Raw genomic sequence first — 22,937 nt, 5'->3', positions numbered from 1 at the left:
GCAAAAAACCTGATGGGATGCAGCTGGGTTGTGGGATGCAGGCCAGAATTATAATTCGCCACCAATTCTGTTGGGTGAGTGCAGCCTGGCTGCATCCCACGTCCCAAACACACTTTGAAGGCCACTTTTCAAAGCCAGGAGCTTTCTGACTTCAAAAAGCAGCCTACAAAGCATGCCTGGGACCCAGAATGCAGCTGAGCTGCACTCGCCCAGCGGAATCGGTGGCGAATTAGGTGCGATAATTCCCGCCTGTATCCTGCAACTCGGCTGCATCCCATTGGGGTACATTCGGGCTTTTTGTCCATGCAGTAAGCTCCTGTGTTAAACTGTATACAATGAGGACTTTAAACTTCTGTTTTACAAAAAGTAAAAATTAACCTTTTAAATTACTTTTTCTTTTAATTCCATGTATAAGGTCTAATTTCTAAACCATTCTTTTTTTTTCATTGAGATTATAGTGGCACTATACAAGACTGGATTTTTCAGCTGGCTAGAAAAAAATAACAATTAAGAAGTGCATTCAGCTACAGTTCGATGATCCTTATTATAATATTCACATTTCGAATCAACTGCAACTAATTCCAGTTTGAAGTTAGCCCTCCTCATAGTACAAAAGCCCAAAGACTGCTTTGAAGCAAGAGGTCCAAAACACACTGCAGAAATAATTCAGTTTGAGACTGCTTTTCTGAGGGAGAGAGGGGTGGGCCAATCCCATCAGGCCTCCCCAAAGGAACTGAACCATTCCCAGAAGGCATCTGGCTCCATCCTCCACTCCCTTCCCCTTTTGTGTCATGTCTTCTTAGATTGTAAGCCTGAGGGCAGGGAACCGTCTAATTAAAAGATTGTATGTACAGTGCTGTGTAAATTTACAGCGCTATATAAAGCTTAATAATAATAATAATAATAACAACAACTGCCCTGGCTCAATGCTAGGGAATTCTGGGAACTGTAGTTTTGTGAGACAATTAGGCTTCTCTGTCAGAGAGCTCTGGTGCCCCAGTAAACTACAGTTCCCAGAATTCCATAGCATTGAGCCATGCCAGTTGAGGGAGTGGGAATCTGGAGTCTAGTGTACTTTTATCTACCATTTCTGTGCTTTTGATTTTATTGTTTCTCTTTTTTATATGTTGTTACCTACCTTGATCCAACACAGGGAGAGGTGGGTTATAAATAATAATAATAATAATAATAATTATTATTATTATTCTAAACCAGTTATTGGGAGAAAAAGACACAAGCAGCCCTGGAAAAATGATAAAGCATGTCAGTGTAATCAGGCTCCTGAGGACTGCAGTGGTATTGAAGAATCATGGCAAAACTGTCAAGACTTTTCTGTCTTTGCAGTGAGTCTGAAGAATTTGAAATGTTTGTCACTTCCATGGGCTTCTAGAGACTCCCTGTTGAGCTTGGGGAAAGTGGGAGGGATGTCATTTTTCTCAAAACAGTAATAGTAGAAGCAAAGAATTGCCAAGACCCATTTTGCTGGGGACACAAAAGCTACCAACTATCCCAGTGATGAAGTAATGTAAAGTCTGATGAATGTAAAGTCAAGTTCTCATGAATAAGTACAGAGTCTATACTGTCAAATGCTGGATAAAACAGTTCACCTGGAAGCACCTACACAGAAACAGAAATAAGCAGCTGAGTCTTCCCCCACTTCAAGATTAAATGACAGGAAAAGCATATCTGCATGGGAATTTTTGGGAAGAAGTGGTCAATGCAATACACTAGAAACCAGGAAACAAATTCAAAATATTATAAAATGATTAATGAAAGAAACATCTTGGAATAATTAAATCTGTATTACCAGATTTAAATCTGTAATACCAGGTTACCAGTTTCTAGTAGATCATGTTGTGGAACAAAAATACATTACAAAAGCAATTAAAGTTCAATCAAATTAATCAAGAATAAATGGCTACGTGAAAAGCTGGAATTTCAGCATTAACTTAATTCCTGGATTAAATTTTTAAACAAGTCATTAATTGGCTGGGCAGGGCTTTGTTGTTGTTGTGTGCCTTCAAGTAATTTCCAATTTATAGCAACCCTAAGGTGAACCTGTCACAGGATTTTCTTGGCAATATTTGTTCAGAGGGCTTTTGCCATTGCCTTCTTCTAAAACTGAGAAAGTGTGACTTGTCCAAGACCACCACTTCTGGAGGGTACTTGATTTCCATCTCTGTGTTAATGTATCAGTTTGGGAATCAGTGTCAGAATCTGTCATATTCTGTCATACGATGGATGTTGTTGTGGTGTATAAGCATATTTAACTAGTGTTTTGGTTATACAGAAGAATGATGGGAGGAATATTACTATTTGAAGGGATATCATATTACAGATGGAGCAAGCTTGTTTTCTGCTGCTCCAGAGACTAGAACGCAGAACAATGGATGCAATGGATGCAAATTGCAGGAAAAGACATTCCACCTCAACATTAGGAGGAACTTCCTGACAGTAAGGGCTGTTTGACAGTGGAACACACTCCCTCAGAGTGTGGTGGAGTCTCCTTCTTTGGAGGTCTTTAAGCAGAGGCTGGATGGCCATCTGTCGGGGATGCTTTGATTGAGATTTCCTGCATGGCAGGGAGTTGATCTGGATGGCCCTTGTGGTCTCTTCAACTCTATGATTCTATGAGAAGATGGAAATCGCTACACCATTCCTTCAGAGACACTGACAATTTTTGAAGTTGTATATCTAGGTTTGACATTATTTATCCAGGGTTTATCCTTTAACCTTGTAACCTTATACTGTTAACTCGTTTAATTATTAATTATTGTCCTGTTGAGCTAATATATCATCCATTTTTCCATTGATCCACAATAAACTCTCAATGTGTTTTCAGATTTTCTTATTCTATATTCATTTTGCTAAAGATATTCGCATTATCATTTCATGATATAGTAAAATTTGCCAATTTCAAATAAACATAGTCCTTTGATTCTCAATCAAAAAATTCTTCTACATATATACTTGTTCTCAAACATTTATTCATTTGACCAGAGATTTACATTTTTAATCTGAGCAATTAATTGTCACAGCAATGTCAAACCATGCTTCTCCAAAGAACTAGGACTGTATGGTACAGTATATCTATGAACTGAGAAATTTTACTTCAGTATTTTAATATTTTTACTACAAAAACATGTCATAAATAAATAATTGGCACAAAGTGCATTACGCATACCTTAAAGCGCACAAAACAGCTAATTTTTAAAACAATAGAAACCAAGACTCAGTTTTTTAAAGGAATGCAGAAAATGTCAATTACTGTACATATTTTCTCCAAATAAAATAATTTGGTTTATGTTAATTTGATAACACTTTTTGTAAAAAGTATGGCTGAAAGGAGGAACAAAAATAGAAGATATAGAAACAGAAATAGTTATAATCTTTGTGAAGTCGAAGGCTTTCATGGCTGGCATCCATAGTTTTTTGTGGGGGTTTTGGACACATAGTCTGAAATACCCACAAAAAAGTTATAAGCTTTGTTATAAAATTATGTCAATAGAATAAATAAAATAATATATTCAGTGGTTCTCAAACTGAGGGGTGGGACCTCCAGGAGGATGTGAGAGCTGATCAAGAGAGGCATGAGACTTAGAGGCTATGCTCCTCCTCCTCCTCCTCCTCCCAAAACTTTTCTGTTCTGGTGGGGGAAGCAAAAGGCAAGGAGGACACTTAGAGCAGCCAGCTCTGCCTGAGGGAGGAAGAGGAGGAGAGCAGGTAAGCTTGCTGCATCATGGCCTGTGGTGGGGACCATCCACTACTCTTCTGTCCCCACCCCTCCCAACACTGCCCCAGTTCTTAGGATGAGATGCTGCTGCATTAATATATTCATGGATATACATTAATGTGTGAATAAAAATATGCAGACTGAGAAGTGTGAAACTTCTGCATATATATATGTAAAGGGGGTCACAAAGGTAAAAAGTTTGAGAACCATGGATATATGTCAAATCCACAGGTAAAAGACACTTGCGTTGTGAACTCCCTTAAACTTTCAGATATAACTGAAAGTGCATACACAACCTCAGAATCTACTGTGGACTTCATGTTTCATTTGAATTTAAATAGTGTGAGATGGAGTGAATAGTGTGAATGGAGACCACAGTAATCCTTTTTGACCAAATATGTACTGCAAATATTCCCATTCTCTCAGTGAGCATATGTTTGTGTGTGCACCTGCATATAGTTTTGAATCAAAAAAATAAATTGCCCTACTCAAAGAAGGTATCTGTGACTCATGCTTTATCAAAGCAACTTTTGATTTTTGAAGGAAGCTTTCACTTGAATGAGATGACAAAGTTGTCATTAATTAAGATGCCTGCATATGAGGCAAAAGAACACTTACAATGTGGCAATCTTTTCAGTGGCTCAGGGAAATAAAAACTCTACTAGGCCTTACCAGTGTGGCTTCTCTTGTGAACCATAAGAACATTGGGACCGATGCAAATTATCCCACAGACATCACACTTTAGCTTTCCATTAGGGAGTCGAATGCCTCCAACTCCTGATATGGCTTTGCTGCCACTGTGTGAACCATTCATTTTCTCTCCAGAGGCATCAAGCATTCGTAAATCCTCTGCACATTTTTCCCCATTCATTTCACAGGCACGCCCATTCTCTTCATCACTTTGTGCCTCTATTTTAATATTACTGGCTGAAAGAAACAATAGAGGGATGCTGCTCAGTGTTTTTTAAATGAACAAAAACATTCTGGCAAAGAAACAATGAACACAAAGGAAAGCATTTCTCAGCAGAACTTTCAATACACTTGAGGGGCAAATTACTGCTGCACTTACATTTCTACGGATGTTATCACACGGGGGAAATGGGGGATATTGGAAGGCCAATGCAGTGTGATCCCAAATGCAATCATGGAGTTTCACATTGTTGTGCGAGAGTTTATCACATGTAATCGAAGTCAATGCTAAGTTAATTCGAACCCAATCCAGGGTCAACCGAGAGATGTGTAAATTCGGGGAAATACAGAATTTACAAATCCTGTTCCACTCCAAAGTTGCGTTCAATTCGAATTTGGCAGGTATGGAATGCATGTCTTGGTCACTCTTGGACTGCCTTCGAATCAGACTAAAATTCCCAAGTTCCTTTGCTGGCTGCATTTTTTCCCTCCCTCTGGGTTTGGGGGGCTTTTCTCTCAGCCTCTCGGAGTACTGGAGCTGTTTTGAGTATGAAGCAGCCCTCCCCACAGACACACACACACACTGCCTCCCTCCCTTCTCCTCTCAGCCCTTTCTGGCTCTTTCCCTTTGCAAACTCATCCTCTCCAAATGGAGGGAAGGGAATGGCCAGGGCTCTCTTTCTGTCTCATGACCCTGTCACAGGGTTTTCTTGGAAGGTTTATTCAGATGGGGTTTGCCATTGCCATTTTCTGAGGAGGCTGAGAGAGTGTGACTTGCACCAGGTCACCCAGTGTGATTCGATCCCTGCCTTCTAGAGTCATAGTCCAATGCTCAAACCAAGTACAAGGTTGCTTTGGACTGGTTTTGAATTGAATTGCCTAAATAATGTGAAATAAGGGGTAATGAATGAACAAATAATGTGAATTGCCTAAATAACGTGAAATAAAAGGTAATGAATGAAAAAAATAACATGAATTGCCTAAATAACGTGAAATAAAGGGTAATGAACGAACAAATATAAAGTTATAAAGTTATTCCCATAAAGTTATATTCCCAGTAGATTGAACTCGCTGCCAGAGACTGGTGAAAAGGCCAGGTCATCAGGAGCCTTAATGTTGGAGTTTACCAGAGGATTTTTTGAGGAGGAGTAATGCTTCAGTCATTACTAAAGACTTCACAGTATGGACACTAAGGGAACTGCTGCAGTCACATGCAACACTTGTGGGATGTTTGTCTTCTTGCCTACAAAAATGGAGAACTTCACTTGCACCAAGTGCAAGTTGGTAGCACTCTTGGAGCAGAAAGTACAGCAGCTGAAGTCCAGAGTAGCTACACATCAGCATATTAGGGAGCAAGAGCATTTCCTGGACAGAACGGAACTAATGATCTTGGAAGAGTACCACACAGCGGAAATTGCTGGGGTGGAGGAGGTCACTTCACATACACAGGAGGCAGACAGCTGGAGGAATGCCACACAGAGAAGTAGGCCAAGAAGGGATTGTTTTGGGAGCTTGCAGTTAGAGAATCGATTCAAACCTCTTTCCCTTATCAAGGAGGACGAGGAAGAGCAACATGAGCAGACTTCAGGGACAGAGCAGGGGAGCCTGAGAGCTCCACCAGAGGGAACAGTCGCTGCTAAGCCTTGGAGCAGGCGTGTGGTCATAGTGGGGGACTCCTTGCTGAGGGGTATAGAAGCAGTGATTTGTAGGCCTGGCAAGATGTCTCAAGAGGTGTGTTGTCTCCCTGGGGCAAAGATCTGTGATGTGACAGAGAGGCTGACAAGACTGGTCAAGCCTACTGACCAATACCCCTTCCTTTTGGTCCACGTGGGAACCAATGATACTGCAAGACACAGCCTTCAGAACATCAGAAGGGATTAGGAGGCTCTTGGTAGGAAGCTGAAAGAAATGGATGCACAAGTTGTCATCTCGTCTCTTCTGCCAGTTGAAGGGCATGGTCCAGGAAGGGAGAGGAAAATAGCAGATGTGAACAACTGGCTCCGCAGATGGTGCCACCGAGAACGATTTGGATTCTTTGATCAGGGCCTGCAGTTCCATGAGAAGCGACTTCTTACAAAGGACAGGTTGCATCTCACGCCAGTTGGAAGAAATGTTTTTGCCAGCAGTCTCAAAAACTTGATCAGGAGGGCTTTAAACTGAGTTTTGTGGGGGAGGTAGACAATATTAAGAAAGGCAAAAGGGATGGAGAATATAGTTGAACTGACATAAAGGAAACAAGACAAATAGTGCAAGGACCCAATAGTGGGAGGCAAAAAATATTTCACAGGCAGCAAGTAAAGGGGACCCATGGTCTGTGATGTCTCTACACTAATGCACAGAACATGGGAAATAAGCAACATGAACTCAAACTCCTAGTACAACAAAGCAAATATGATGTAATAGGCCTCACTGAAACCTGGTGGGATGAGTCTCATAACTGGAATGTAGAAATAGAGGTGTATAACCTTTTAAAGAGAAATAGGCCAAACAGGAAAGGACGAGGAATAGCACTATATGTCAGAGATATTTACACCAGTGAAGAGATCCAGGACATCAATACTGGAAATGAGGTGGAGGGCATCTGGATAAAAATTAAAGGGTAGGGAAACAACAAGGATATTATGGAGTCTGCTACAGACCTCCCCAGTCAGATGGAGGAATTGGATGATGCTTTTCTAGAACAGATGACTACACACTCAGAAAGGAGAAATGTGGTAGTGATGGATGACTTCAACTATCCTGATATTTGCTGGAAGTCAAACTCAGCAAAATCATCAAGGTCTTGCAAATTCCTCACTTGCCTCAAAGATAATTTCATTGTCCAAAAGGTGGAAGAGGCAACAAGGGGGTCAGCTATTTTAGATCTGATCCTAACCAACAAGGATGACTTGGTTAATGGGGTGCAAGTGGTGGGATCATTTGGTGGAAGTGACCATGTTCTCCTGTGGTTTGTAATACAGTGGAAAGGAGAAGTCAGGCATAATGAGACACGCATTCTAGATTTTAGGAGAATGGATATCAGTAAACTTAGAGAAGTATTGAGGGTAATCCCATGGTCAGAAATACTAAAAGATAAGGGAGTTCAAGACGAATGGGAGTTTCTCAAAAGGGAGATAATGAAAGCACAATTTCAAACAGTTCCAGTGAGAAAGAAAAATGGGAGGTGTCTCAAGAAACCAGGATGGATGACTAAGGAACTTTCAACTGAGCTGAAATTTAAACGGAACATGTAAAAGAAATGGAAAATGTGGGAAATCACAAAAAAAAAAAAAAAAAAAAAAAAGGAATTCAAAGAAATAGCAGGCATTTGTAAGGGTAAAGTCAGAAAAGCTAAAACGCAGAATGAACTCAGGCTTGCTAGAGAGGTTAAGAACAATAAAAAGGGCTTTTTTTGGATATATCTGCAGCAACAGGTAGAAGAAGAAGGAAATGGTAGGGCCACTATGTGGAGAAGATGGCAAAACGTTAACAGGGAACAGAGAAAAGGCAGAATTACTCAACACCTTCTTTGCTTCAGTCTTAGAAAAGGAAAAGGGTGCTCAACCTGAGGATAATGGAACAGAGGACAGAATAGGGGAATTTCAGCACAGAATAAGTAAAGAGATAGTACAGGAATATCTGGTTAATCTAAATGAATTTAAGACTCTAGGACGAGATGAACTACATCCAAGGGTATTAAAAGAACTGGTGAATGTAGTATCGGAGCCATTGGCAATAATCTTTGAGAACTCCTGGAGAACAGGAGAAGTCCCAGCAGACTGGAGGAGGGCAAACGTCCCCATCTTCAAAAAGGGAAAAAAGAGGACCCCAACAATTACCGTCCAGTTAGTCTGACATCAATACCAGGAAAGATTCTTGGGCACGTCATTAAACAGAGAGTCTGTGAACATCTAGATGGCAATTCCATAATCACAAAAATTCAATATGGGTTTCAGAGAAACAAGTCATGCCAGACAAATCTGATCTCTTTCTTTGATAAAATTACCAGCTTGGTAGGTAAAGGGAATACTGTGGATATAGTATATCTTGATTTCAGTAAGGCCTTTGACAAAGTTCCCCATGACATTCTTGCAAAGAGGTTATTGAAATGTGGGCTAGACAAGGTAACTATTAATGGATTTGTAATTGGTTGACTGGCTGAACCCAAAGGCTGCTCAACAATGGCTCCTTTTCATCCTGGAGAGAAGTGACCAGTTGGGTCCCACAGGGCTCTGTCCTGGGGCAAGCGTTATTCATCATCTTTTTCAATTACTTGGATGACAGAATTGGGAGCATACTCATCAAATTTCCAGATGACACCAAATTAGGAGGAATAGCTCCTGAGGCCAGGATAAAAATGTAAGGTACTGCACTTAGGGCGGAAAAATAAAATGCACAGATATAGGATGGGGGACACTTGGCTGAACGAGACTAAACGTGAAAGAGATCTAGGAGTCCAAGTAGACCACAAGTTGAACATGAGTCAACAGTGTGATGCGGTAGCCAAAAAGGACAATGCAATTTTAGGCTGCACCAGTAAAAGTATAGTGTCTAGATCAAGAGAAGTAATAGTGCCACTATATTCTGCTTTGGTAAGGCCCCACCTGGAATATTGTGTCCAGTTCTGAGCACCACAATTCAGAAAGGACCTTGAGAAACTGGAGCATGTCCAAAGGAGGGCGACTAAAATGGTAACGGGTCTGGAAACCATGTCCTATGAGGAACGACTTAGGGAGCTGGGTATGTTTAACCTGGATAAAAGAAGGTTAAGAGGTGATATGATAGCCCTGTTTAAATATTTGAAGGGATGTCATATTGAGGAGGGAGCAAGCTTGTTTTCTGCTGCTCCAGAGACTAGGACCCGGAGCAATGGGGCAAGCTGCAGGAAAAGAGATTCCACCTCAACATTAGGAGGAACCTCCTGACAGTAAGGGCTGTTCGACAGTGGAACAAACTCCCTTGAAGTGTAGTGGAGTCTCTTTCCTTAGTGGTCTTCAAACACAGGCTGAATGGCCGTCGGGTATGCTTTGATTTGATTTCCTACATGGCAGGGGGTTGGACTGGATGGCCCTTGTGGTCTCTTCCAACTCTACGATTCTATGATTCTGTGATTCTATTCTATGATTCATTGCAGTGCGCAAGTAATTGTGAAGATACTTGAATTACTTGTACAGAAAAGGTGCTACAAGTCAAAAGACATAAATGGAATTTTTTTCTCTCACTAAACTGAATACACTATAAGTAGACATTTTGTCACATACAATAACTATTGCTGCCCTGATAGGTGATTGTTATCTTCATGTACATGCATTGCAGATCTGAAAATATAGAGAATGAACTGGATGAATAGAGTTGCATTCAGTTAGAATAACTTCATCAGGCAGAAGCAATATATATGGCCAGGAAAAGCATGAGGTTCAGCTCTTGCTGGACTGGAGCACCTCAGACTAGTTGCCTATAGGATCAGGCATTGGAATGCTCTCATGTTTCTTTTTTTTAAAAAAAAAATCATAAAGTTGGAAACTAGAACATTGGGGGAGAAGACCAAGCTAGGCACTTTATTCCTGAAATATTAGTTTTCTATATTCAGAAAACATTTTATTAAAAAAAAAATCAGAGTAAATTTGTCCACCAACTGCACAGCAAAACCTCTGTCATATTATTGTGTTATTCATATAGCTTTGTTCTTTTCCCTGAAATTATATTATTTATATTAGAAATGAGAACCTTTTGGAAGGGGGAATCTTTAGACAGATATCATTAAAGTATAGAACTGCACTCCCTGGCATCATTCCACTACTGGCTCAAGTGCCAGTTGGAGTTTTTCAAACATCACCTTGGTTAGCCTGTTGTGCCAGCTCAGTGAACCCATCTTCATTCTTCAACACCGTCCCTTTCTGAGGAGCCCCAAACGTACTGCTCATTTATTGTCCCAACTCCTCACTCAAGAGGAGGAAGGACTTTTGGGAGGTGGCAGGATTTGAGGCTTTCCATCTTCAAATTTTATCATTTTACCAAGGCCAGGGAAATGTCAAAAATGCAAATCAAAATCTAAATATATGTTGTAATAAAAACATATAACTTGAAATGTTCAAAAATAACAACACTAACAGCTCCACTTCAGTCCGAATTGACCTCAGACTCAGTGTAGAACAGATACAGGGAATGAATGAGACAGGTAAGCCTGCCCCATAAATTTTAATGGGTTTCATTTAAATAATCAGACTAGCATGGATTCAACCCACTGTACTTTATTCCTGTTCTCCAGGTTGCTTCATTTTCCAATTCTAAATAGAAAATAGAAATGGGGTTGCAATCCGGTGCATATACCTGGCAATAAATCCCACACATGCAGTGGGACTAACTCCTGCATGAACATGCTTAGAATTGCTGTTCACATGGCCTAAAAAAATATAGGGTCTTTAGGAATTGAGTTTTATGAAGGTATCAGTCTGATTTGAGAACAAGGACTTGGTTTGTTTCTTTTTTAAAAATAATAGTTTAGAGCAATTAGATACAATAACTGTATCAACCTGTGCCGATTCTTGTCATACTGCTTAATGCTAGTGTGGAAAATTAATCCCTTCTACCAACATGAGAAAGAAACACACACAGACACAGACACAGACACACACACACGGAACCTGCCAAGCTCAAAGATTACCAAATGTTGTAAAAGAAATGGGGCCGCCTGACAAAGCAGGCTGGCCCTGTTGCCGCGCCACTTCTCTGGCCCAGGCTGTTCCCAGCAGCCCAGATGCAGGGATGCCTGGGCCGGGATTGGCCCAGGCGGGTGGAAGGGGAGGCACTTCCAGTCCAGCGCTGTGGACTACAGGTCCCAGTGTGCCTCAGAACCCGGAGGTGCTCCCTGATTGGGCGGCGTCATTCTCCGGCACCACCCGGGATTGGTTGGGAGGCTGGGAGGCAGGACCGCTCCTCCTTCCCAGCCTCCCATTGGCTGCCAGGCCTATTTAAGGCCAGAAGGCACTTGGGCCAGTGCCATTGCCATGCGGCTTGCCCCACCCACCCTCCCTCTTTGCTGTTGGGTTGCTGTCACAACTTTGTGGTCACATAGGTCTAGGATCTGTGGGCGTGGTTTCCAGGGCTGCGTAGCCCTGGATTGGGAGTCCAAATGGGACACGGGGGTGCTCAGGCCGAGGCGGTGCAGCCATTGCCGGGGCTACATCGCGACAGCGTTACCCGTTGACAAGGGACAGATGTGCGAACGATCACGTGTAAACATGCGATCAATTGCATGGCTGGTTACCAGCTGGACGCTTAAGAGTAGTGATGTAAGGACAGGTTGCTTACCTGTAACGGCATTTCTTCGAGTGGTCATCTGCGAATACATACAAATGCGTTGTACTGCGCCTGTGCATTGCTGTTCGGAAACTTCTGGAATCACTGGGCAAAGTTAACTTTGCAACTTTTAGCAACTTTTTGGCGGTAGCTCCGCCTATTCCTTATAAAGCCCCTGGTTTCCTGCTCTTTCCCCAGTTCTGAAATTAACGCCGCATAAGCGACATGAGAATGAGCCAATGAAGAGCAGGACACTGAGGGGAGGATGGGCAGGATTTGTATGTATTCGCAGATGACCACTCGAAGAAATACCGTTACAGGTAAGCAACCTGTCCTTCTTCTTTGTGGTCTCTGTGAATCATACAAATGAGTTGAGACTGACAAGCTCAGGTCAGAGGCAGAGGGAGTGTCATCAGACCCGAGTAAGGTTCAAACAAAGTGTGTTTATTTTCCACAATAAATATGTTGAACCAAGAAACCTTTGTCAGTCATTATTCTGGTACGTTAAAGATAGCACTTAACCTGTCCAAGGCATAAGGCACATAGAGGTCATGCAAGACCTATGTAAACCATCAGAAAGTTGTAAACAAGCCAACTGGCAAAAAAATTCTCTTTAGAACATGTACATCATTGGAAATGTACATATTTAACAAAAAGACATGGAAATGCAGTGCAATCAATGCAACCCTGAGACCAACACTGCCCTTCCAAAGGCTGCATCCCGTTTGGGCCTGGTGTCCAGCCTATAGTGCTTGATGAAAGTCAGAGGCTGGGACCAAACAGCAGCTTTGCAAACATCCTCCAAGGGGACCCCAGTCAAGAATGCGGAGGATGCTGCTACCGCCCTAGTTGCATGGGACCGAACCCTAGCTGGGAGGGGTCTGCCTAACAATTCATAGCAGAGGTGGATGGTACCAGCCACCCATTTAGGCATGCCAATGCAGATGTTGCGGGAGTCGAGCCACCAGTGAAGGGAGCGGGCAACAGGCCTTGGAATGGTGAGCCACTTGGATGGCTGGTCCATCATGGCATCGAAGACCGACAGGAACCATGACTGTAGCAGTCAGGACTGAAGTCTCGCCCACGGGGCGACGCACATTGTCGAAGCCATGTGTCCTAGGGCTACCTGGACATCTCTGGCCCTCACCTGTCCGTGCGCCAAGCAAGTCCTGACGGAGGAGCAGAGGGACAGGAAATGGTCCGGAGGGAGATAGGCGACGCAATCTTCGGAGTCGAGGATGGTGCCTATGAACCTGATCTGTCTGGATGGGTGAGGTGGGACTTTTCCACGTTGACCACGAGCCGCATGGAGGACAGGAGTTCCAGTGTAAACTTGACATCTCTTTGGAGCTCTTCCACGGTGGGTGCTGCGAGAAGCCAATTGTCCAAGTAGGGGAAGACTCTGGAGCTGTGCTGGTGGAGATAGGCCACTACTGGAGCCATGCACTTGGTGAAGACCCTCGGAGCTGTGGAGAGGCCGAAGGGAAGGACATTGTAATGGTACATGTCGTGCCCGATGGCGAAGGTGAGAAATCTCTGATGGTTTTCCCTTATTCCCACATGGAAATAAGTGTCCTTCAGGTCAATGGTTGCGAACCAGAGCCCCTGATGCTATAAGGGAAGGATGGAATCAAGGGTTACCATGCAGAACTGATGGTAGAACAAAAAGTAATTAAGGGGCCTGGTCGGAGTCAATAGGGGAGATAGCCCCCTTTGATAACAAGGTGCGTACTTCGCCGAGAAGGGTGTCTGAGGGGCTGGTGGAAACAATAGCTCCAGTCGGTCTTGAAACTCGAGGGCATAACCCCTGCAGACTATGTCCAAAACTCACGAGTCGGAGGTGATTGAGGCCCAGATGTTGGCAAAGGGCCTAAGCCTGTCCAGGAAAGAGGAGGGAGACGAGACAAAGCACTTCATGACCTCTTCTTGCCCTGGTCAGTATTCTGCTGGCGATTCTTTCAGTACTGGGCAGGAGCATTACGCTGACTAGAGGAAGAGGAAGATTGGAAGGGTAGCGCTGCTTCTGTGGTTGTTGGTGCTGGTAGGGACGGTCCTGTTGGAAGGACCTCTGACCCTGGCCCTGCCACTGCTGCTGTTGCTTCCTAAACGGAGCCGAGGAGGTCGAGGACATACCGTGTTTTTTGGCAGCCGCCTTTATCCGGTACTTGTGGTTGAGACGGTCGTCGGTCTCAGCATGAAACAAGCCAGAATCATCAAATGGCATGTCTTCTATGGCAGCCCTTGCATTGGGGTTCATGTCCGAACCATGGAGCCAAGCATGGCATCGAAGGGCCACCGATGCCACCATTGCCCTCCCAGAGAGAGGGTGATAAGCCAACTCCCGATGGAGTGGGCCTCGTCTCTGATACCCACGAGCTTGCGTTGGCAATCATCAGGTACCTTGGGAATCAGCGGTGAGATCTTTTCCATGAGGGTCTGCATGTATGCACCCATGCAGGCGTTATAATTAATGGCCTTCACAGCCAGGGCAGAGGCAGAGTAGGCCTTCTTGGCCAGCCCATCTATTTTCATGGCCTCCCGGTCCACCGGCGAAGTGGCCATCTTTGGTGTGAAGGCTTGCTGTGATCCCTCCACAATCGCCGAATTCTGCTTCGGGTGCATTGACAACCAGGAGCAGTGCGTCGGGGAGATCTTATAGAGAGACTCTATCTTCTTAGTGGACCCGACTAATGAGGCAGGGGCCTCCCATGAGCGCTTGACGATGTCCTCCAACGATGGAAGGAAAGGAATGGAGGGCGGTGTAGGGACCTTGCCGTGGATGTGCCACTCAACCGGGTCTTCTTACCGGAGGAGGATGGCTAGAACCCTCAGTCCCAGTGGTCTTGGGGGGACGCTTGGAGGGTCTGTTGGTGGCACTGGGCTTTTCTGAGCCACGGGCCACATCAGCAGCGGCACTGAGTTCAGCAGAACCACGTGCCACAGGGGCAGCCAATGAAGAAGTTGTGGTTGGCGGAGCGGAGGGGCTCTTGGCCACGGACACGGTTGCCGAAGCAGATACGGTCGCAGGGGCCGAGACAGAGGCAGGGGCCGAGATGGACCAGGTAACCTCCTGGGGCTTAAGGACCCCATGATAAATGGCCGGCGTGAGACCGGACTCATAGTTCTTCCGAGCCTGCGGGGTCATCGACTTGCAGAGAAGGCAAGCCTTGGTGTTATGAGCCTCACCAAGGCACAGCAGACAGAAGGAATGAGGATCTTGCACCAGAGCCTTCCTGCCACAAACATTGCATTTCTTGAACAGTGCAGGAGACATTGTGGAAAAAACGACAGAGCCGAGTCAGAAACCAAAGAGCGAGATCAAACGAGTTGAAATGGTCAACGGCATGCGGGTGGTCAAGATAAATCGATGGTCAAAAATGGTCCAAGTCAAATTACCAGTGAGGAGTCAAAAGAAGCACAAGTGAACTTCCCTCAAGCAGCTAATGCGGCGGAAAAAAGGAACTGGGGAAAGAGCGGGAAACCAGGGGCTTTATAAGAGATGGGCGGAGCTACCGCCAAAAAGTTGCTAAAAGTTGCAAAGTTAACTTTGCCCAGTGATTCCAGAAGTTTCCGAACAGCACTGCGTGTCAGAATCCACCTTCAGGCAATCATTCAGGGTGTATTCTGCCATGAGGTTTGTAGAGCTACATAGATAGATAGATAGATAGATAGATAGATAGATAGATAGATAGATAGATAGATAGACAGACCGACCTTGAGGAGATAGATAGATAGATGGATAGATAGATAGATAGATAGATAGATAGATAGATAGATAGACAGACTGCAGAATGGGGGCCAGTGAATAGGCTCTCACACACAAATAGGGATAGAGATAGATAAGCATATATAGAGAGGGAGTAGTGATATAGATAGATAGGCATTTTTGGGAAGGAGGACTGCCACCATGGGGAATGGGCCGAATGGTCACGTATCGCAGACAGGCAGTTTTATGAGGGCTGGATGGGTAACAGATACCCTAGATGCATACATCCTTAGATCTCTCCTAGTCAAAGGAACTAGGAACCAAATGGTTACTCCCCCCTTCTTCCCCCCTTCAGCACAAAGGGAGGAATTTTACATCAAAGCTGAACAGAAGAAAGTGTCTTTGGAAAAAGCAACCAAAGGGGAGGGGTCTGGGGGATTTTAAAGTGCTGTCTCTATCTGGAGTTCTCCAGATTCAGCAAAGATGTGGTCCAAGGTGCTTCTACCTTATTCTTTACAATAAACTTTTTGTTTTACATTAAGTTGTTGTGGATTTTTGGTCAGAGCAATCCCAAGTCTCACAGGTGCAGTACAACCCATTTGTACGATTCGCAGAGACCACAAAGAAGAAAGAATATTCTTCAAAATTTGAAAAACAGTAGAAACTGGTAGAAATACCTATTATTCGAAAATTTCAAAAGCATTTTAAAGAGAAGAAATTCTGAGCACTTCTCGATCAATGAGTAAGAATTTTTATTTTTAATCATTTCCAAATGAAGTGAAGAGACGAGACCTTTCAGCTGACAATTCGATGGCCAGGATTTGGGTATTTTGCATAAGAAAAGCTACCATTCATACTGGCTTTTACCAGAGGCTATTTCCTTGGTTAGGGTGATGTCCCCCCATCTTTGCCCCCAGCTTTGCTTTGACAAACAAAAGAGAACAAAAGGGGAGAGCATTTTGTGTGTAGGTGGTGGTGGATAAGACCTTCTCCCCTTTATGTCATGCTCTGCCATTCAAATTCTCACAGAAAAGAAGAAGGGCGTTGGGGTGAAATCCTAGCATTGGAAGGGATTCCCAAGGGTCATTTCATCCAACCCTCTTTTTGGATACATCACACTCTCTCATTCATGGTATTCTGAACTCTCCTTGCCAAAAATAAAATAATAAAATGCATGATAGGTTTGCTTTACCATCACTCATGGATATTCTGAACTCGCCTTTTCAAAAAAAATTAAAAAAATTAAAATGCAAAATAAAAATAGACTTGCCTTAGCATCACCTTGAGAGGTTTGTCATGCTCTGCCTGACAGAGTGTGACTGACAGAGTGTGAACCTCACATGGGGTGCAATGGCAGGAATTCCTAGCATTGGAAGGGATTCCCAAGGGTCATCTTGGCACGCACAGACACACACACACATGGCACACCTGAAGGCACACACATAAACACACACACACACAAAAAAAAACCACCCAGTCTCAACAAATAAACTTTGATTGAAGCCCAAACAAGAAATGGTAGCATTGAGGGAAATCTCAAGGACCATCCAGTCCAACCCCCTTCTGCTATGAAGGAATACATAGGAAAACATAGGATCCTAGAGGACATGTAGTCTGACCCTCTGTTCAACCTCATGATGGCACTGGATGATGTGACCAACCAAGGGTTCTCTTGGCATAAAAAGGAGTTTTGCCATGGGCTGCCCCTGAAGCTGAGACAGTGTGACCCCCACAGAAGAGATGGGGGGTGGGGTGGGGTGGGGTGGCAAATGGCAATGCTCTTCTGCCAAGCAGGAATTCTGCCATGGAGGAATCTTAGCATTGGAAGGGATTCCCAAGGGTCATCTAATCCAACCCCCTTTTTAGATACATCACACTCTCTCATTCATGGTATTCTGAACTCTCCTTGCCAAAAACATATTTAAAAAAATAAAATGCAAAATAAAAGTAGGTTTGTCTTAGCATCAGCTTGAGAGAACTGGAGAGAGAGGTTTGTCATGCCCTGCCTCTGAGACTGAGAGAGTGTGACCCTCACAGAAGAGAAGAAGGGGCAGGGGTGGTGCAATGGCAGGAGTTCTGCCATGGATAAAACCTAGCATTCGAAGGGATTCCCAGGGGTCATCCAACCCCCCTTTTCTACCATGAAGGAATCCCTATGAGTTGCAGTTGAAGCTGAGAGCATGTGACTTGCCCAGTGAATTTCTATGGTGAACTGGGAGGCTAGATTTCTAATCCCAGCTCAGTCATGTAAATCCACAAGGTGACATTTGAAGTGATTCCCAGGGGTAATCCAATCCCTCCTTCTACCATGAAGGAATACCTAGGAGTTGGAGTTGAAGATGAGAGCATGTGAATTACCCAATGTCACCCTGTGGATTTACATGACTGAGCTGGGATTAGAACTCTAGCCTCTCACTTCACCATAGAAATTCACTGGGTGACCTTGGACAAATCACATGCTCTCAGCTTCAACTCCAACTCCTAGGTATTCCTTCATTTTGAGGTTCCATGAGGAGGGACGTCTGGCAAGGGATGGGTTACATCTCACGCCAGTTGGCAAAAACCTTTTTGCCAATAGTCTCAAAAATTTGATCAGGAGGGCTTTAAACTGAGTTATGTGGGGGAGGGAGACAGTATTCTGGAAGGCAAAAGGGTTGGAGAAAATGGTAAAACTGTCATAGAGGGAACAAGACAAACCATGCAATGACCCAACAGTGGGAGGCAAAAAAACTTGCACAGGAAGCAAGTAAAGAAGACCCGTGGTCTGTGATGTCTCTACACTAATGCACAGAGCATGGGAAAAAAGCAAGATGAACTTGAACTCCTAGCACAATAAAGTAAATATGATATAATAGGCATCACTGAAACCTGGTGGAATGAGTCTCATGATTGGAATGTAGAAATAGAGGGATATAACCTTTTAAAGAGAAACAGGCCAAACAGGAAAGGAGAAGGAATAGTTTTATATGTCAGGGACATTTACACCAGTGAAGAGATCCAGGACATCAATACTGGAAGCCAGGCGGAGAGCATCTGGATAAAAATTAAAGGGGAGGGAAGCAACAGGGATGTTATTGTGGGAGTCTACTACAGACCCTCAAGTCAGATGGAGGAATTGGATGTTGTTTTTCTAGAATAGATGACCACACACTCAGAAAGGAGAGATGTAGTAGTAATGGATGACTTCAACTATCCTGATATTTCCTAGAAGTCATCCTTCGGCCTGTGAGGGAGTGACCAGGTAGGCCCAGCTCCATCAGGGCTAGCGTGAAGATAGAGAGCCCTCCCTCTATGATAACTGTCATCCTTCAGCCTGCGAGGAAGTGAACAGGCAGGCCCAGCCCCACCAGGGCTAGCCTGAAGATAGAGAGCTCTTCCTCCATGATAACTGTCATTCTTCAGCCTGTGAGGGAGTGACCAGGCAGGCCCAGCTCCATCAGGCCTTGCCTGAAGAAGAGAGCCCTCCCTCTATGTTAACTGTCATCCTTCAGCCTGTGAGGGAACAGGCAGGCCCGGCTCCACCAGGGCTAGCCTGAAGAAGAAGAGCTCTCTCTCCAGTCCATCTGCCTTGGTCCAAGCCTTAGAGGGAGACAATAACCACTGGACCTGATCCCCTTTCCCACCACCATTCCCTTCTCCTTTTGTGTTGTGTCTTTTAGATTGTAAGCCTGAGGGCAGGGAACCATCTAATTAAAAATAATAATTGTAAGCTGTTCTGATAGCCTTTGGGACTGAAGAGCAGGGTATAAATACAATAAATAAATAAATAAATAAATAAATAAATAAATAAATAAATAAATCCTCAAGATCTAGCAAATTCCTCACTTGCCTCGAAGACAATTTCATTGTCCAAAAGGTGGAAGAGGCAACAAGGGGATCAGCTATTTTAGATCTGATCCTAACCAACAAGGATGACTTGGTTAATGGGGTGCAAGTGGTGGGATCCTTAGGTAGAAGTGACCATGTTCTCCTGGAATTTGTAATACAGTGGAAAGGAGAAGTCAGGCATAGTCAGACACACATTCTAGACTTTAGGAGAGGGAATTTCAGTAAACTTAGAGAAGTATTGAGGGCAATCCTGTGGTCAGAAATACTAAAAGATAAAGGAGTTCAGGACGGCTGGGACTTTCTCAAAACGGAGATACTGAAGGGACAATTTCAAACAGTTCCAGTGAGAAAGAAAAATGGGAGGTGTCTCAAGAAACCAGGATGGATGATTAAGGAACTGAGCTAAGTTTTAAATGGAGCATGTATAAGAAAAAGGGGGAAATCACGAAAAAGGAATTCAAAGAAATAGCAGGCATTTGTAGGGGTAAAGTCAGAAAAGCTAAAGCACAGAATGAACTCAGACTTGCTAGAGAGGTTAAAAACAACAAAAAGGGCTTTTTTGGATATGTCCGCAGCAAAAGTAAGAAGAACGAAATGGTAGGGCCACTGCGTTGAGAAGATGGCAAAATGTTAACAGGGGACAGAGAAAAGGTATTACTCAATACCTTCTTTGCCTCAGTCTTCTCAGAAAAGTAAAAGGGTGCTCAACCTGAGGATAATAGAGCAGAGGACAGAATAGGGGAATTTCAGCACAGAATAAGTAAAGAGATAGTAGAGGAATGCCTTGTTAATCTAAATGAATTTAAGACTCCAGGACCAGATGAACTCCATCCAAGGGTATTAAAAGAACTGGCAAATGTAACATCGGAGCCATTGGCAATAATCTTTGAAAACTCCTGGAAAACAGGAGAAATCCCAGCAGACTGGAGGAAGGCAAATGTTGTCCCCATCTTCAAAAAGGGAAAAAGAGAGGATTCCAACAATTATCGTCCAGTTAGACTGACATCTATACCAGGAAAGATTCTAGAGCAGATAATTAAACAAAGAGTCTGTGAACATCAAGATGGCAATTCCATAATCACAAAAACTCAACATGGGTTTCAGAGAAACAAGTCATGCCAGACAAATCTAATCTCTTTCTTTGATAAAATTACCAGCTTGGTAGATGAAGGGAATGCTGTGGATAAAGTATATCTTGATTTCAGTAAGGCCTTTGACATGGTTTCCCATGACTTTTTTGCAAACAAGCTTGTAAAATGTGGATTAGACAAGGTAACTGTTACATGGATTTGTAACTGGTTGACCGGCCGAATGCAAAGGGTGCTCAACAATGGCTCCTTTTCATCCTGGAGGGAAGTGACCAATGGGGTCCCACAGGGCTCTGTCCTGGGCCCAGTACTATTCAACATCTTTATCAATGACCTGGACGACAGAATTGGGAGCATACGTATCAAATTTGCAGATGGCACCAAATTAGGAGGAATAGCTAATACCCCAAAGGACAGGATCAAAATTCAAAATTACCTGAATAGACTAGAAAGCTGGGACAAAGCTAACAAAATGAAATTCAACACGGAGAAATGTAAGGCATTGCTCTTAGGGCGGAAAAATAAAATGCACAAATATAGGATGGGGACACCTGGCTGAATAAAACTATGAGTGGAGTCATATCGGAAGGGAAGGCGAGATCGATGCGTAATATCTATCTCTCCTTCCATCCACTCTCCTAACCAAAGAGATCTGAGGGTCAGTTCAACTGTACCACAAACCCTGTCTCTGCTCCTGTGCAATGCCAGGTCTGTAAGGAATAAGTCCCACATCATATATGACCTGATAGAGGATAAGTGCTGCGACCTGGCTTGCATTACTGAGACCTGCCTTGGGCCTGAGAGTGAAGTGGTGTGGGCAGAGGCCCTTCCGGCTGGGTACTCAGTCAAGGACCAGACCAGGTTAGGTGGGCGGGGGGGGGGGGGGAGTGTTGCCTTGATTCATAAGAACACCCTTTCCTTAACCAGGAACCATGTCCGGCAAACTACTCATATCAAATGTATCTACCTGACCCTGAAGGCCAGAGACAGTTTAGGGATTCTGTTGGTCTACCGGCCACCCCGTGAGCTAACAGACTCCCTGGCCGAGCTGACACAGCTGGTCTCGGAGCTGGTGTTGGAGTCCCCTAGGCTTCTTGTCCTGGGGGACCTCAACATCCCCTTTGAGGCCAGCCAAGGTCCAACTGGTGCAGCTCTGGAGTTCATGGCTACCATGACTGCCATGGGCTTGTCCCAACTGGTCTCAGGGCCTACGCACTCAGCTGGTAATACGCTCGATGTCGTCTTTTGTAACCAATGTCTCCACCTTGTCATGGACGGATCATTTTCTGGTCAAGGCTAAATTCAAGGCATCTACCCAAATCCCTCCCGGGGGTGGCAGACCTATTAGGATGGTCCACCCTCGAAGGCTGATGGAACCCAAAAGGTTCCAAGAAGCCCTAGAGGGTTATATGGTTGGAACTGATGGCAATTCTGTTGATGCCCTGACTAACACCTGGGATGCAGATCTCTCCAGGGCTATACATCCTTTCATTCCCGCTTCCAAAAGACAACCCTGGTACATGGAAGATCTCAGGGAAAGGAAGCGGATTCTGCAACGACTAGAGCGCAACTGGCGAAGACACGAGCACTTAGCCGACAAGGTACTCCTAGAGTCCCATTTGAAGTGGCAATAAGTGCAGCAAAGCATTCGTTCTATGCTGCATGTATTGCGTCCGCAGAGTCACATCCGGCAGAGCTGTTCAGGGTAGTGAGGGAGCTTACCCAACTGCCCCCCTCCCTGAACCTTATTTTGGAACCATCTAAAGCCTGCTGTGACAAGTTTAACAACTTCTTCGCGGATAAAATTTCTTGGATAAGGGCTGATCTCGACGCCAGTATTTCTTCAGAATCCAGAGTAGAGGTCCCCAGAGCTTCCGTGAACTTTGTTATACTGGATCATTTTGAGTCTGTGAGTACTGAGGAAGTGGACAAGATTCTTGGAAGTGTTAGGAAGATGACATGCTCTCTCGATCCCTGTCCTTCATGGCTGGGAGCTCAGGGGGGAACGGCTGTAACTAGTATGCTACGCCGTATAATTAATTCATCTTTCAGGGAAGGGCGGTTTCCATCTAGTCTAAAATTGGCCACTGTAAAACCTTTGTTAAAATTCCTCCCTAGACCCCCTGATTCGAAATAATTATCGGCCTGTTTCGCTGCTGCCTTTTTTAGGGAAAGTGATCGAGAGGGCGGTTGCCTTCCAGCTTCAAACGATCTTGGATGAAACAGATTTTCTAGACCCATTTCAAACTGGCTTCCGGGCGGGCTATGGAGTTGAGACTGCCATGGCCGCTCTGGTCGATGATCTCCGTCTAGGCATGGACAGGAGTAGCGTGTCCCTGTTAGTGCTTTTGGACATCTCAACGGCTTTCAATACCACTGACCATGGTATCCTTCT

General features: G+C 44.2%; 1 protein-coding gene across 1 annotated transcript in view; it reads right to left on the bottom strand.

The window, feature by feature from the left end:
- Positions 1-22,937, bottom strand: part of IKZF1 (IKAROS family zinc finger 1) — a 165,420-nt gene that overhangs the window by 36,705 nt on the left and 105,778 nt on the right. The window contains exon 5 of the mRNA XM_089532462.1: positions 4,406-4,660. Coding sequence (XP_089388588.1) covers positions 4,406-4,660 — 255 coding nt within the window. The remainder of the gene's footprint in view (positions 1-4,405; positions 4,661-22,937) is intronic.

The sequence above is a fragment of the Sceloporus occidentalis genome, unplaced genomic scaffold (genome assembly GCF_023333645.1).
Source record: "Sceloporus occidentalis isolate IW3139 unplaced genomic scaffold, rSceOcc1.0.p SCAF_7, whole genome shotgun sequence".
In the NCBI taxonomy this organism is placed as follows: domain Eukaryota; kingdom Metazoa; phylum Chordata; class Lepidosauria; order Squamata; family Phrynosomatidae; genus Sceloporus; species Sceloporus occidentalis.
The sequence above is the reverse complement of the archived record's forward strand: the minus strand, read 5'-3'. Positions and strand labels throughout refer to the sequence as shown.